We start from the raw sequence: 13,261 nt of genomic DNA, 5'->3' as shown, positions 1-13,261 counted from the left end.
TTCTTTGAAGAAACTGTGAACAGCGAGCGTTATTTGAGTATGCTTCGCAATAGCTTCATTCCACAGCTTCTTGCTACTGCCTTGCCCTTCAACACGCAGTTGTTCATGCAAGATGGAGCAAGGCCACATACTGCAAACACTGTGTTGGAGTTTTTACACGAGCATTTCGACATGCGGATCATTTCACTTAGGTTTCCAGGTCGCTTCAAAATTGGCCCCCCAATAGTCCAGACCTCTATCCATGTGACTTTTTCTTTGGGGGTACCAAAAGGAAAAAAATTTCCCGAAACGTCCACGTGATTTAATGGAGCTCAGAAGACTTATTCTTCAAGCTTGCAGTGAAATTACGGAAGATATGTAGTGTAGGGTAATCACTAACTTCAGTGTTCGTTTGAAGGAAGTTAGGAGACGAAATGGTGGACATATTGAGCATGTGCTGAGTTAGAACAAATCTCATTGTAGTATATGTTCCTTTCAGATTGTATTGACAATAAAGTTTATATTCAAAAACAAAATGGTAACACATTTCGTGCGCCACCCTGTAGGTAGTTAAGGGTCCATTTCGGCATTCATCTCAAGTGATTAAGGAACACAGAATTAATCGAAACCAGGATAGTCGGACGTGTTTTTTGTATCCCGCTCCTTCGAAACATGACTGCAATCTCTTTACTGTACCACTTCACCTGGTACTGCGGTACCTTACGATGGAAGTAGCTCACGAGACGGTCGTGGAACCTATCAGTGAGTAGGTCGGCCGCTCGTACGCGTGGAGTAGACACAGTGGACCGAAAAGCATGAAAAAGTTCGATGATATACAAGGATTTTGAGGAGTTTTTTGTCAGAACGAAAGAATTACGGAGATACTGGCAGTTCATAAACTCCAAGCAAGGCCGAGTGCAGGTCTTGGAGGAATTATCTAATTTTGAGAAACTGTCTTTTCAGAGGATTATTAATAAACATTTCACTCCAGTAGTGTATTGCAGCTGAAATTAGACGTGTACGAAATCGCATGGGAAATCACGTTCTCATGCAAGCAATATTTGTGCAATATACGAGCTGTCTTGCCCAATGCAGTGGTTTCTAGGATACGAGGATAAATATTAAACAGAACTGAAAACCCACCGCTATCGTTTTTTTCCTTTGTTAACATGAACGTTTCTATGTATTGAGCTTAACGTACGGAAACTCATATTAATTTCGTGAAGGGACAAGGATGGAAAGAACGAAGCGCCATTTCCTGCAAAACAAAACTCAAAACTATTGAGAAACTATGTTCATGAATCAGCAAACGTCTAATGCTAACACTTTATTATAAATGCCTGCTGCCTATAATGTACTTAAAACAGGAAATATAATTTCAAATTTATTCTGCTGTTTGACTGGTAATAACGAAGAAAATATCTTGAGTGAAAGGAAGGTAAAGCGTGTTTAGGGTTTAACGTTCACTCGACGAGGCTGTTATTATCGATGAAACACTGCTCACATATTCTAGGATTTGTGTATGTATGTATTGAACTGGGGGCCTAGAAACAACGGAGAGGCTTCGTCCCCGCCGTAGCCCTCAGTGGTACACAACCCCACAACAGGCCACAGCAGTGCACTCACCCCACCACCGCCCCACACCGAACCTAGGGTTATTGCGCTGTTCGGCCCCCAGTCTAACCCTCCGGGAACGTCTCATTCCAGACGAGTGTAAACCCAAATGTTTGCGTGGTAGAGTAATTATGGTGTACGCGTACGTGGAGACAGTGTTAGCGCAGCAATCGCCGACATAATGTAACTGAGGCGGAATAAGGGGAACCAGCCCGCATTAGCCGAGACAGATGGAAAACCGCTTAAAAACCATCCACAGACTGGCCGGCACACCGGACCTCGACACTAATCCGCTAGGCGGATTCGTGCCGGGGACCGGCACTCCTTCCCGCTTGGTATTCTAGGATAGGCAGAGAAATTGATCACCGGCTCCTGAAGAAACCGAAATACGGGAGGTATGATTTTTGATTCAGAAATCGACAGATCATGATGAACCGATGACTAGGCCTATTTGTTCGGCGCTTTATTTATCGTGTGCAAGGCCAGGATTTATCATTGTTGCGCCACGCTTTCTATGAAATACTGAACGAAAGGAGACAGAATGACTCTTACAAATTCATGGTAGAATTTAATCCTGTTTTGTTCGAACCAACTGTCAGCTGTGAACAACGTCGTTGTGCCCGTTGCTGGGTTGTATTCACTGTTGTTTACTTGCAGAACAATGCTTACTGTCTCCGATGCCTTTCCTCGATGAGATATGACGGCTCAAGATAGCGTCTACTATTTATATCATTAATTACATAACTTACTGTTGCCTAGGACTGCGTTTGAAGAGTGACAGATAAGAATTTACGTAACTCTGATAAACTCTAGGGACGGAGTGACCTTGTAGCCTGGTGCCCCCGTTAACTTCACCGTTGTTGTAGTTACGCTGGTGACCGTGAAAATTGCAATGCCAAGAAGGATAACCATTACTGAAATTTTCAGAATGAAATTTTCGCTCTGTAGCAGAGTGTGCGCTGATGTGAAACTTCCTGGCAGATTAAAACTGTGTGCCGGACTGAGACTAGCGGGCAATTGCTCGAACGTCGTTTTTCCCCCCATGTTGTTTGTTATTGTTCTCGGCGTTTGGTCTGGGCGGAAGTCATATGACAGCCCGTCAAGTTCATTGTTGAATCTTTCAGTCAGTTTTTCTATTATAGAGGACAGACAAACGGCTGGCCGAACATGATAAGCTACCACGCCGGCAAGACTAGTCTGGCAAGTTTCACAGGAGAATTTCTGTGAAGCTTGAAAGGCAGGAGACAAGGCATTGGCCGAAGTAAAGCTGCGAGGACGAATCGTGAGTCGTGCGTGGGTAGCTCAGTCGGTAGAACACAACGAAATTTGCCGGCCGCGGTGGTCCCGCGGTTCTAGGCGCGCAGTCCGGAACCGCGCGACTGCTACGGTCGCAGGTTCGAATCCTGCCTCGGGCATGGATGTGTGTGATGTCCTTAGGTTAGTTAGGTTTAAGTAGTTCTAAGTTCTAGGGGACTGATGACCACAGCTGTTAAGTCCCATAGTGCTCAGAGCCATATGAACCATTTGAGCCACAACGAAATTTTACTTACTGTATATACAGGATGGCCAGAAACAGTCTGAAATGCGTGTAGGGTGTTGTTGCACGGTAGGTTGTTCTGAAAAGTAATTGTTAAGAAATAAGTTCAATACGTTGCGCCATTCCCGAGTTAATTGGCATTGAAGTTAGCCATTCAGGTCGGCACGCGCGCTGCAGTGATAGTATCAACTGTTCTCATACCGCAGAATGAGCGCACGAGACTGCTCAGCCTTTGGATCGGATTTGATCCATACTACTTTCCAATGTTCAATTTTTATATCGCTCTCTTGTTCGGTTTTAGGAAACCAAGCGAAGAAGAAGTTTGGCGACATAGTCTCTGACGAGCCGCTTGAATTTGCGCGCACAGCGGACTGACTGGTTAACTTCAATGTTAATCAGTTTGGAAACGGCGCAACATGTAGTTTTTTTTTCTTAACAGTTATTTCTCAGTACGACCTATCGTGAGACTGCCATACTCTTTCTGACCACTCTGAATACTGTATGGTGAAAAAAAAGTTACATGTGTATATGATTTAGGAGTGCAAAATTTAGTAAGCAGAGCTGCCACTTCTAGGCATCGAACAAACTGGGTTTGAGTGACAGACGTGGGTACATCATTCCGCGCTGCCTGAACTCTGTATCAGAGTTTATCACTCGAAGTGGATGGCGAGCAGTGGTATATCATTCTCTAGGCAACCCATGGTCAGATGTTCTCACCGAGCGAGGTGGCGCAATGGTTAGCACACTGGACTCGGATGCGGGAGGACGGCGGTTCAAATCCACATGGTATGTGCGGTAGGCTATGACGTCACGGTCGACGAAGCTTTCAAGTCCTGATACATTGGGTACACCTGTACCACCTCGTACAATTGCGACAGTTAGCCACCCATTACCATGCGAAAATGTATCATTCAGATCTATACTGAAGTTCAGTCTACATCCACAAAAAACAGCGGGTCCATCTAGTAGTGAATGTGCAGCGACAGATTTTATAGTATTCTTCTTCTTGTCAGCAGCAGATGTTGTCATTTCCACGTCTTCAATTGTGGATTTAGATTTTCCGTGATTCCCCTAAATCGCTTCAGGCAAATGCCGAGATCGTTCCTTTGAAAGGGCACGGCCGACTTCCTTTCCCATACTTGCCTAATCCGATGGGACCAATGACCTCGCCGTTTGGTCCCTTCCCCCAAATCAACCAACCGTTCAATGAGATGTTCTCAATGAATGAGTGATCTGGAGACAGTGCAGGGCAGCGCTAGAGTCGAATACCATATATATCGAGGGAAGCCAGAACAGCATGGGCAACATGTATTCCTGTATTATGTTGTTGAAAGATAACTTCACGGAAACCTCGAAAACAGGGCACAGCCACCGGCCGTAACTCGTCAGAAACGTACCGCTCCCGTCCATATTAGGTGCTACGCAAACCAGACGTGATGTGCTGAGCCCATTCTCCTCAAGCCTCCATAAAGGGATACGTCCATTATGTTACTGTACGCAGAATGGACACTCGTCGGAAGAGATGACAAGGTGCCGCTGCGTGCCGTGTGTCACCATTGGCATGCCTCTCTCTGCTGTTGCATAAAGAGCAGCTGCAACAGTGGTAGCCGTTCTGGCAGTCTGTGGTGTACCAGACGTTGTTGCACTTTCTGTATGGATACTTGCCTGCTGCAAACAAACCAGTGGTCTGTCTCAAAGTACGAGGGACGTCCAATAAGTAATGCAACACTTTTTTTCTCTGCCAATTTCAGTTGAAAAAACGCGGAATTTGCTGTGGGACATGATGGAATATTCGCGTTTCAGCCCCTATGGTTTCATGAAGTTCCGCTGGTTGGTGATCCTCTACGTAGTCTTTAAAATAGTGTCGGTAACGCCGGCCGGAGTGGCCGTGCGGTTTTGGCGCTTCAGTCTGGAACCGCGTGACCGCTACGGTCGCAGGTTCGAATCCTGCCTCGGGCATGGATGTGTGTGATGTCCTTAGGTTAGTTAGGTTTAAGTAGTTCTAAGTTCTAGGGGACTGATGACCACAGATGTTAAGTCCCATAGTGCTCCGAATCATTTGAACCAATTTTGTCGGTAACCAGAGAACTGTCATTGAGTTGCTTTTGGTGGAAAACCAGAGCATCGCAGATGACCATAGGCGCTTGCAGAATGCCTACGGACACCTTGAAGTGAACAAAAGCTCCGTGAGTCGGTGGGCGAGGCGTTTGTCATCATTGCAACAATGTTGCACAAACCTGTCCGGTCTCCTGGGTGTCAGCCGTCCATACACAGCTGTGGCTCCTGCAATGTTGAAGCGTGTGGATACTCTCATTCGAGGTGGTCGATAGATCGCAGTCAGACCCCTCGCTGCTCAACTGGACGTCTCTGTTGCTAGTGCTGACACACTTGTCCACCATTCACATTACTCAAAGGTGTCTGCCCACTGGGCTCCTCGCCACCTAATAGAAGACCACAAAGAACAACGAAGAACCATCTTAACAGAGTTGTTCGTGCTTTACGATGCTGATCGTGACAATTTTTTGTCGAACATCATCACAGTCACTGAAGCACTTCGAACCAGAAACAAAACAGCAATCCATTGAGTGGTGCCACATCATCTCTCCTCTGAACAAAATGTTCAAAGCCGCACTGTCAGCTGTTAAAGTCATGGCGACTGTCTTCTGGAACTCTGAAGGGGTTGTTCTGTTTGATGTCCTCCCTCGTGGTGCAACGATCAACTCTGAAATGTATTGGACTCCCCTCAGGAAGCTGAAGAAATGATTTAAATGTGTTCATCACTACGAAAATGCAAACGATCTTCTCTTTCTCCATAACAGTGCAAGGCCTCACACAAATCTCTGCACCCGAGAGGCATAACATGATCTTCTCATAGATAACCAACACTCAAATCTGATTTCTGAATGAGATACCCACTGCGTAATATTTCCTTGTATGAAGAATGTAGATAGTGTTAATACTACCTACTTTGTTTGGTTGTATTGATATAATCATTTATATATATCCAAGCATGCAATACACTTCACACCAATTTGCCATCTGTTGCCAGCTGTCTTCATGGTGTTGCAACTATAATGGCCTGCAGTGGATTGTGTGATGGGGGTAGAAGTACTTGAGAGAGAGGTCATCAGTCCCTCAGTCAAGAGATAGTTCATCTGGAGTCAGAGACGTATGCTAGAAATTTTTTCAGGTTATGAAAGTATGTACGAGTGCTAAGAGCTAGGCAATGAAAGCAATATTGGCATTAGAGCTGAGAAATAATTTAAGGAGGAGTAAAAACGTACAGATCGGGCTGGTCAAAGCAACTGAAGGGCCTCCCAGCACTCATCTCTGGTGAGAGGAACCCCACCTACAGCTGACCGCCTGCCAAGCCAATGAAGGGTGAAGACAGTTACAGAGTAAAGAATGTCTTCTAGCCGAGAGAGTCTAATAGTAAAAATGAGAAGTCTAAACACATAATGAACTTCAGTTGGACCGTCAATAATAAAACAAGGTGAGAGAAATGATCAGGTCAACACATCAGTGGTGCCAGATGAGTTACCCCCATGGGCTGTGCAAGCGATGGGGACTGTACCTCCCACAGCTGTCACAATCCCGATCTATTACAGTCAAGGCATTAATAAGAGGGACAGCACCCACTATTCATCAGAGTACCATCCCTAAAACAGAAGGATGGTGTAGAAAAAGGGGCTAACCTCATTTAAAAGCAACTAAAACAATAAAAGAGGGATGATCAAGGCAACTGGTCAAACAGATAGGGCAGATAGTCCCCTAGATCCAGTATGTGCTGGGAGATACTCCAACACCAACCACCCCACACCCATCCAGAAAGTAGTTTGAAACTTCATTGGTAAGAAAAAAAACACTTCTATGGAGAAAATGGAGAACCAGCTCAACTGTCCATGATGCACCCATCAATAATAGAGGCAAAGAATTTGGAAGACCATGTTGAGCGTGGGGCCAGAAAAAATTGGCATTCCACCAGCATTTAAGCTACTGTAAGCCTCCACAACCACAATGTGAGGGTGGCTCGTTACATAAAATAAAACTATGGATTAATTATGTATGATGTGGAGATGACATAGGATGGTGAATTCCTCCTGGCAGGAATGGAAGGAGGAGCGATTTGCAGCAGTAGTCTCCTTGATAATGCAGTTGTGGTTTGGTCTAGCTGTCGCAGTGTCCACATGTAGCGCTTGCTGCTATTGTTATTCTGCATTCGTCTCTGCATGCAGACCAACTGTAGTACACCGTGTTACCAGACGTCTGTGATAGTGTAGTGTTGTAGGAATTGTGACCATGGTGTATTCGAACTCTGAAAAGGCGGAGATGATACTCATCTATGGCGAGTGTCGACGAAATGCAGCTGAAGCCTGCAGGGTGTATGCAGAACGGTACCCAGACAGAGAGCATGCAACGTGCCGCACATTGCAAAATATCTACCGCCAACTGCGTACAACAGGTATGGTTGTAGCAAGCAAACGGGTCCGTAACAGGCCCGTCACAGGAGAAGCAGGTGCAGTTGATGTGTTAGCTGCTGTTGCCATGAACCCACACATGAGTACACAGGACATTGCATGAGCCGGTGGACTGAGTCAAAGTAGTGTCATGCGCATACTGCATCGTTACCGCTTTCACCCGTTTCATGTATCGCTACATCAGCAATTACATGGTGATGACTTTAATCATAGAGTCCATTAACAAAGAATGCGTTGGAATTTTACCTGTTTACCAATGAAGCGGGTTTTACAAACCACGAGGCAGTGAATCTATGGAACATGCATTACTGGTCCGTGGACAATCCTCGCTGGCTCAGACAGGAAGAGCGACAGCGACCGTTTTGCACTGGAAACGTGTCGACGTATGTGGTATCAGCATGATGGTGCACCTGCACATTCCGCAATTAACACTAGGCTGACCATTGACAGGATGTTCAATGGGCGTTTCATAGGACGGGGAGGACACATAAATTGGCCAGCCCGTTCTCCTGATCTTACACCTCTGGACTTCTTTCTGTGGGGTGCATTAAAGGAGAATGTGTACCGTGATGTGCCTACAACCCCAGAGGATATGAAACAACGTATTGTGGCAGCCTGCGGCGACATTACACCAGATGTACTGCGGCGTGTACGACATTCATTACGCCAGAGATTGCAATTGTGTGCAGCAAATGATGGCCACCACATTGAACATCTATTGGCCTGACATGTCGGACACACTCTATTCCACTCTGTAATTGAAAACGGAAACCACGTGTGTACGTGTACCTCACCCCTCATGGTAATGTACATGTGCGTCAGTGAAAAAGACCAATAAAAAGGTGTTAGCATGTGGACGTAATATGCTGTTCCAGTCTCTTCTGTACCTAAGGTCCATCAATGTTCCCTATGGATCCCTACGTAATTCGGTGCTCTCCGATACACACGATCGAACAGCGGAGGAGTGGTACTCAAGCGTCAACTTTAGGTTACAATATCTCCGGATGTAATTAACATTTTACAATGCAACAAACGGCACTGATTACGTATTTGTTTATATGTTCAGATGTGCTAACAAAACTAATGGGGTTCCATTTAAAAAAACGTAGGTTTGTGTTAAAAAACATACTTCCGTGTATTTTTTTATGGTTTGTATCAACCAATTACACTAGCCACTCTCCTCACGTTCGGTCTGTGGAATCGATTCTTCAGTATTTGGTGTGGTTTACGAAATATATCCAGCGGTAATGTTAGGTGACTCACCCTGTATATTAAGAACAATAGGGCACCCAAGACTGAACCACTGGAGTGTCAAAATTTTGAATGAAAATCAATTGCTTATAAGCTGTCCACATTTTTTTCTTTAATTTTTCCTACATTAATATTTGCAAACTTTTCTGCCTGTCTATTTTAACTAAGACAAACACAAAGATATTGGCTTGTAAAAGATATACTGGTACTGCAATTTGAACGATTTTTTTTAGTGTGCTCCAACAAATAGTCATTTTCTTACCAAAAACTTGCAATGTAATATTGATCTTTTAGTTCTTTCTCATGTATAATGCTGCTGTAGCAGTTACAAATCTAGCTGTTTTCGTATCAAAGTCAGGTATACTCTATTACTCTATTAGTCATTGAAAGTGAAAAGTTCAGCATTTGATATCTATTTTGATACAGCTTCTACTGCCCCCCCCCCCCCCAAAAAAAACAACATTCTTTAGAAATATATTGTATGTCATGAGAGATTCCTATGTCACTGTGCTGAAATAATTTTGGCGAGTTATTCAGTTTGTTTTTGCTGTGAACATTTTGCTACCATTAAATTTGTGATAGAGGTTGTCACTGCCTTACAATATATTGCTTGAAAATGAATACAACAGTAAAGTTTAACATTCCTAATATTAAGCTATAACCTTCTCAAAAATGCAAAAAAAAGTTTGACAAATGGTGCTAATTTGTTGATAAAGCAAAGTAATCTTTCAAATTTTTTCTGATCAAAGTTTGGTGACATGATTGTCAAATTATGATTATGTTTACAGAAGTACCACTTCCAGGGGTTGATGTCACCAGTGTTGACTCCTTTCAAGAGAGACAGGTTGGTAACAATATTCTCTGTTTGCATTGGTTATTATTGCACATGATCATACAGAGAATTTACTTTATGCTACATATTTGCATTCATACTCATTGTGCTGTGTTTTAAACAGACTTAAATTTAATTTGTTGACTTTTTTTCAGTGCACAGAGTGTCAATCTTGATATCATACCAAAATATGCTAAATATCTCTCTGATGTTGGAATTAATGCTGTCTTGGGTAAGTTCACATTTCACTTAAATGAGATAATTGTTATTCTGTGCAGTATTTTTTCATTAATATTCACTTTCACCATTGTTTGAGAAGTACAAAGGAGGGAAATGTAAATTACATCGAATTCAGGAATTAACATGAAATTTAATTGCTGGGCAGTCACAGTATAGTACTCAAAGTAATTTTGAAAACATGAAAGATATAAAATTTCAGAAGTCATAGTTCCCCTAATATTATCACCTGTATCTATATATCTACATTGTTTAAAAGTGCACAGTGTATGGCAGGGATATTTGTGGCCCTTTGCAATCATTTCATGAATGGCAACTGAGAAATTATGTGCAAATGATAGCAACACTTAACCTGCAGGGTGATTCTGTGGTGTGTTACAAACTTTCAGGGGTAATGGAGAAGGATAAATGTATCAGTCTGAGGTAATGGACCCCGGTCCAGAAACAACCAAGTCAAAAGTTATAAGTGAAAATCATTCTGATACCTTTGTCAGTGGGCCTCTTCTTCTGCAAGCTCTTTGTTTTACATATTTTGGAAGCAGGTAAAATGGAACAAAACAAGAAAAAAGTCCAGGAAACTGGGCTTCAAAGTGCATACTTTAGGAGCTATGAGCTCTTGTCCAGTAGAAGATATGTATTTCACAGTAGCAAATATGAAAAAGTGCTCATAGCTCTTAAAGTATGCACTTTTGAGCCCATCTTTACTGGACGTTTTTTATTGATTTGATCCATACTGTTTCCTTCCCAAATATAGCAAGCATAGAGCTTTCAATAGAAGAGGTCTGCTATCGGAGATATCAGAACGATTTTTGCTTCTAACTTTTGACTTGGTCGTTTACAGATCAAGGTCACTTACCTCAATTTGATACACTTAGTCTTCTCCATCACCCCTGAAAATTTGAATCATCATCATGTAAACCCCATGTATATGCTGGATCCTTGGAATTGTGAATTAACTGATGTGTATACCAATGGAACATGAATATAAGGAGTTGAAGATAAATTTTTCATTTACAAGTTAATGAAATGATTGTCTCTGCTGTATTGTGTTATCTGTGTTAAAACACTGAAGCACACAGAAACCGTTTGATAGCAACAAAATAATGAGTGAAGAACTGGATCAAGTAAATCTCACATCTAAATGTTAAAAAAAAAAAAAAAAAAGGAATAGAACACACTAGGTGAATTCGAATTTGGATTTGAATGTGATGCAATTTATCCCTTTCTTTCTTACAATTCAAATTACTTTTATCATATTACATTCGCTGTGAGATTAAAAGTTCTCAGGCTTTGGTACCACTTCACTCTTGCAAGAAAACTTTTGATTTGACATTCAGCTTGAAGCCTTCTCACAGAAACTGGCTGCACACGTATGTGCACTATCATATTTCAGGTAATTTAAGGGGAGTATTTCCTACATTTACTGGTGTAAATGTTCATGATAGGCTGTTAAAGTGTTGCTGTGGTTGGGGAATTGTTCACTGCTGTAGTAGAGCCTGGGGAATGGGATGTGAGTGCAAATTGCAATTATCTTTGTGTATTCTGGTATCATCCATGTAGCAATAAGGACAGGCAGCCATGCCATCAGGAGCCTAAGGATGTCGTACAGTTAAAACTGTTTGGGTGTTTAAGAATCTTGACTGCCTTTCTGAGTTTCTGTTTACATTGTAAGGTGCTTCTAATAAATTGTGAACATTCACAAAATCTTTGTCCTGACAATAGGATATGTTCAGCTATGACTGGCTTTTTGCATTACTTGAGGCACCACACATGTTCTTTGTGCCCTTTCAGACATTTTTTAACCCCATGGCCTCTCTCACCTATCCTTAACACTTACTTAATTTCAATACTCAGCAGTCTGTAGTGGTTCTGTTTGGTCTTTTGTTGATTTTAACTTAGACTTTCTTTTATGTCAGAAAAAAATGGTATTACATATTCACACAAGGAAAAAAGGGAGTCATTTGATATAATATTATAATGCTCTGTAAGATAGAAACACTTTCAAACCTCCTTTCTAGATAAAAACAGAATCATATTTACCACCATTTCTTCCTACTTAATGACAAAATATTCTTACACTTTCCACTGACCTACAGTTTTACAGAAAATTCACTATTGATGAACATGTTATGCACTTAAACTTTGTAGAACCATTTCATTAAATAAATTGTACCTGCTAAATTATGAAAACAAATATTGAATTACATCAGTTCTGAATTCTCACTTTCACTATACACTCCCCTGTTTGTTAATATTTCATAATAAATCAAAGTACAATTATTTATAGTTTAATTATATAATATATTACAAAATCCAACCAAAGAGAGGAGTGAAATTAATGTAGGCAGCACTTTTATATGTTTGTCAAAACTATAATTAAGATACTATCAATTCAGATTTCTTAGATGGTGCAAAATTAAACTGGCACTTAATCTGAAGTTTCTGGTTGGTGTGCTATTAAACTCTCTGTCAGCCATAATTTAAGTCTTTCTAAGGAGTTCTGTCAGTACTTTTTTTCCTTGGTGGTACCCAATAATGAAACACTACTCTCTCAACTTTTACTTAGGATAATGAATGAAATATTACTTTTAACATGATAATTCTTTGTGTGTGGAGAAAATACGTACATCTACTGATGTAAGATGTATGCAAACTGCAATCAGATTTTCCAAATCCCCCCTTAAAAATGAGGAGAAAAAGGTGTTACATTACCAAGATAAACATACAGTTTTACAGAATTATGTTGTCTCAGTTACCCTATTGAGAGAAATTTATGGACTGAACAATGGAAGAAAAGTTGACAAGGACACTCAGTAGAGGAGAAATGTAATTCTCTCCTAAAAAATTCTTACAAGACTACGAACTGGGTTTTCCTTGGCAGTGGGTCAGATAATTACAGTGGAAGCTGAGAGAAAGGCTGACTAACATTTTGGATCAAAGTATCTTGTACCCTGACAAACTGTATACAAGGACATGACAGCAAATGAGTGCTAAATATATTTTCAATTTTAATGTTCTTTGATATTCAAAAAATGTGACAATGGTGCTCTTCTTTCATATGTCATTTCATCACAGCAGTAATCATTCATCATCTAACATTCACCCTGCCCGCTGCTTATGGCCCCCAAATTTTCTGAAAGTAAATCAAGGTGGGAATGTTAAAAGTGAATTTTAAATGACGTTCTGCACCCCATGTTCTAGCAGCTGTAGAACAAATCATTAATAATGGAAACATAGTTATCATCTCTTCTGTTACCCAAAAAAGTCCTTCACAATTGCTCTGTAAGGTGACTAGTGGCTAATTTGATAATTGTGAGTTTGATGTCAATGAGT

The 13,261-nt window shown here is 41.6% G+C and overlaps 1 protein-coding gene across 2 annotated transcripts in view; it reads left to right on the top strand.

The window, feature by feature from the left end:
- LOC126481441 (N-acetylneuraminate lyase-like) overlaps positions 1–13,261 on the top strand; it is a 69,748-nt gene that overhangs the window by 37,736 nt on the left and 18,751 nt on the right. For both annotated transcript variants that reach the window (XM_050105198.1, XM_050105199.1), the window contains exons 2-3: positions 9,648–9,703; positions 9,847–9,923. In XM_050105198.1, coding sequence (XP_049961155.1) covers positions 9,648–9,703; positions 9,847–9,923 — 133 coding nt within the window. The remainder of the gene's footprint in view (positions 1–9,647; positions 9,704–9,846; positions 9,924–13,261) is intronic.

The sequence above is a fragment of the Schistocerca serialis genome, chromosome 5 (genome assembly GCF_023864345.2).
Source record: "Schistocerca serialis cubense isolate TAMUIC-IGC-003099 chromosome 5, iqSchSeri2.2, whole genome shotgun sequence".
NCBI classification, from domain to species: Eukaryota; Metazoa; Arthropoda; class Insecta; order Orthoptera; family Acrididae; genus Schistocerca; species Schistocerca serialis.
The sequence above is the reverse complement of the archived record's forward strand: the minus strand, read 5'-3'. Positions and strand labels throughout refer to the sequence as shown.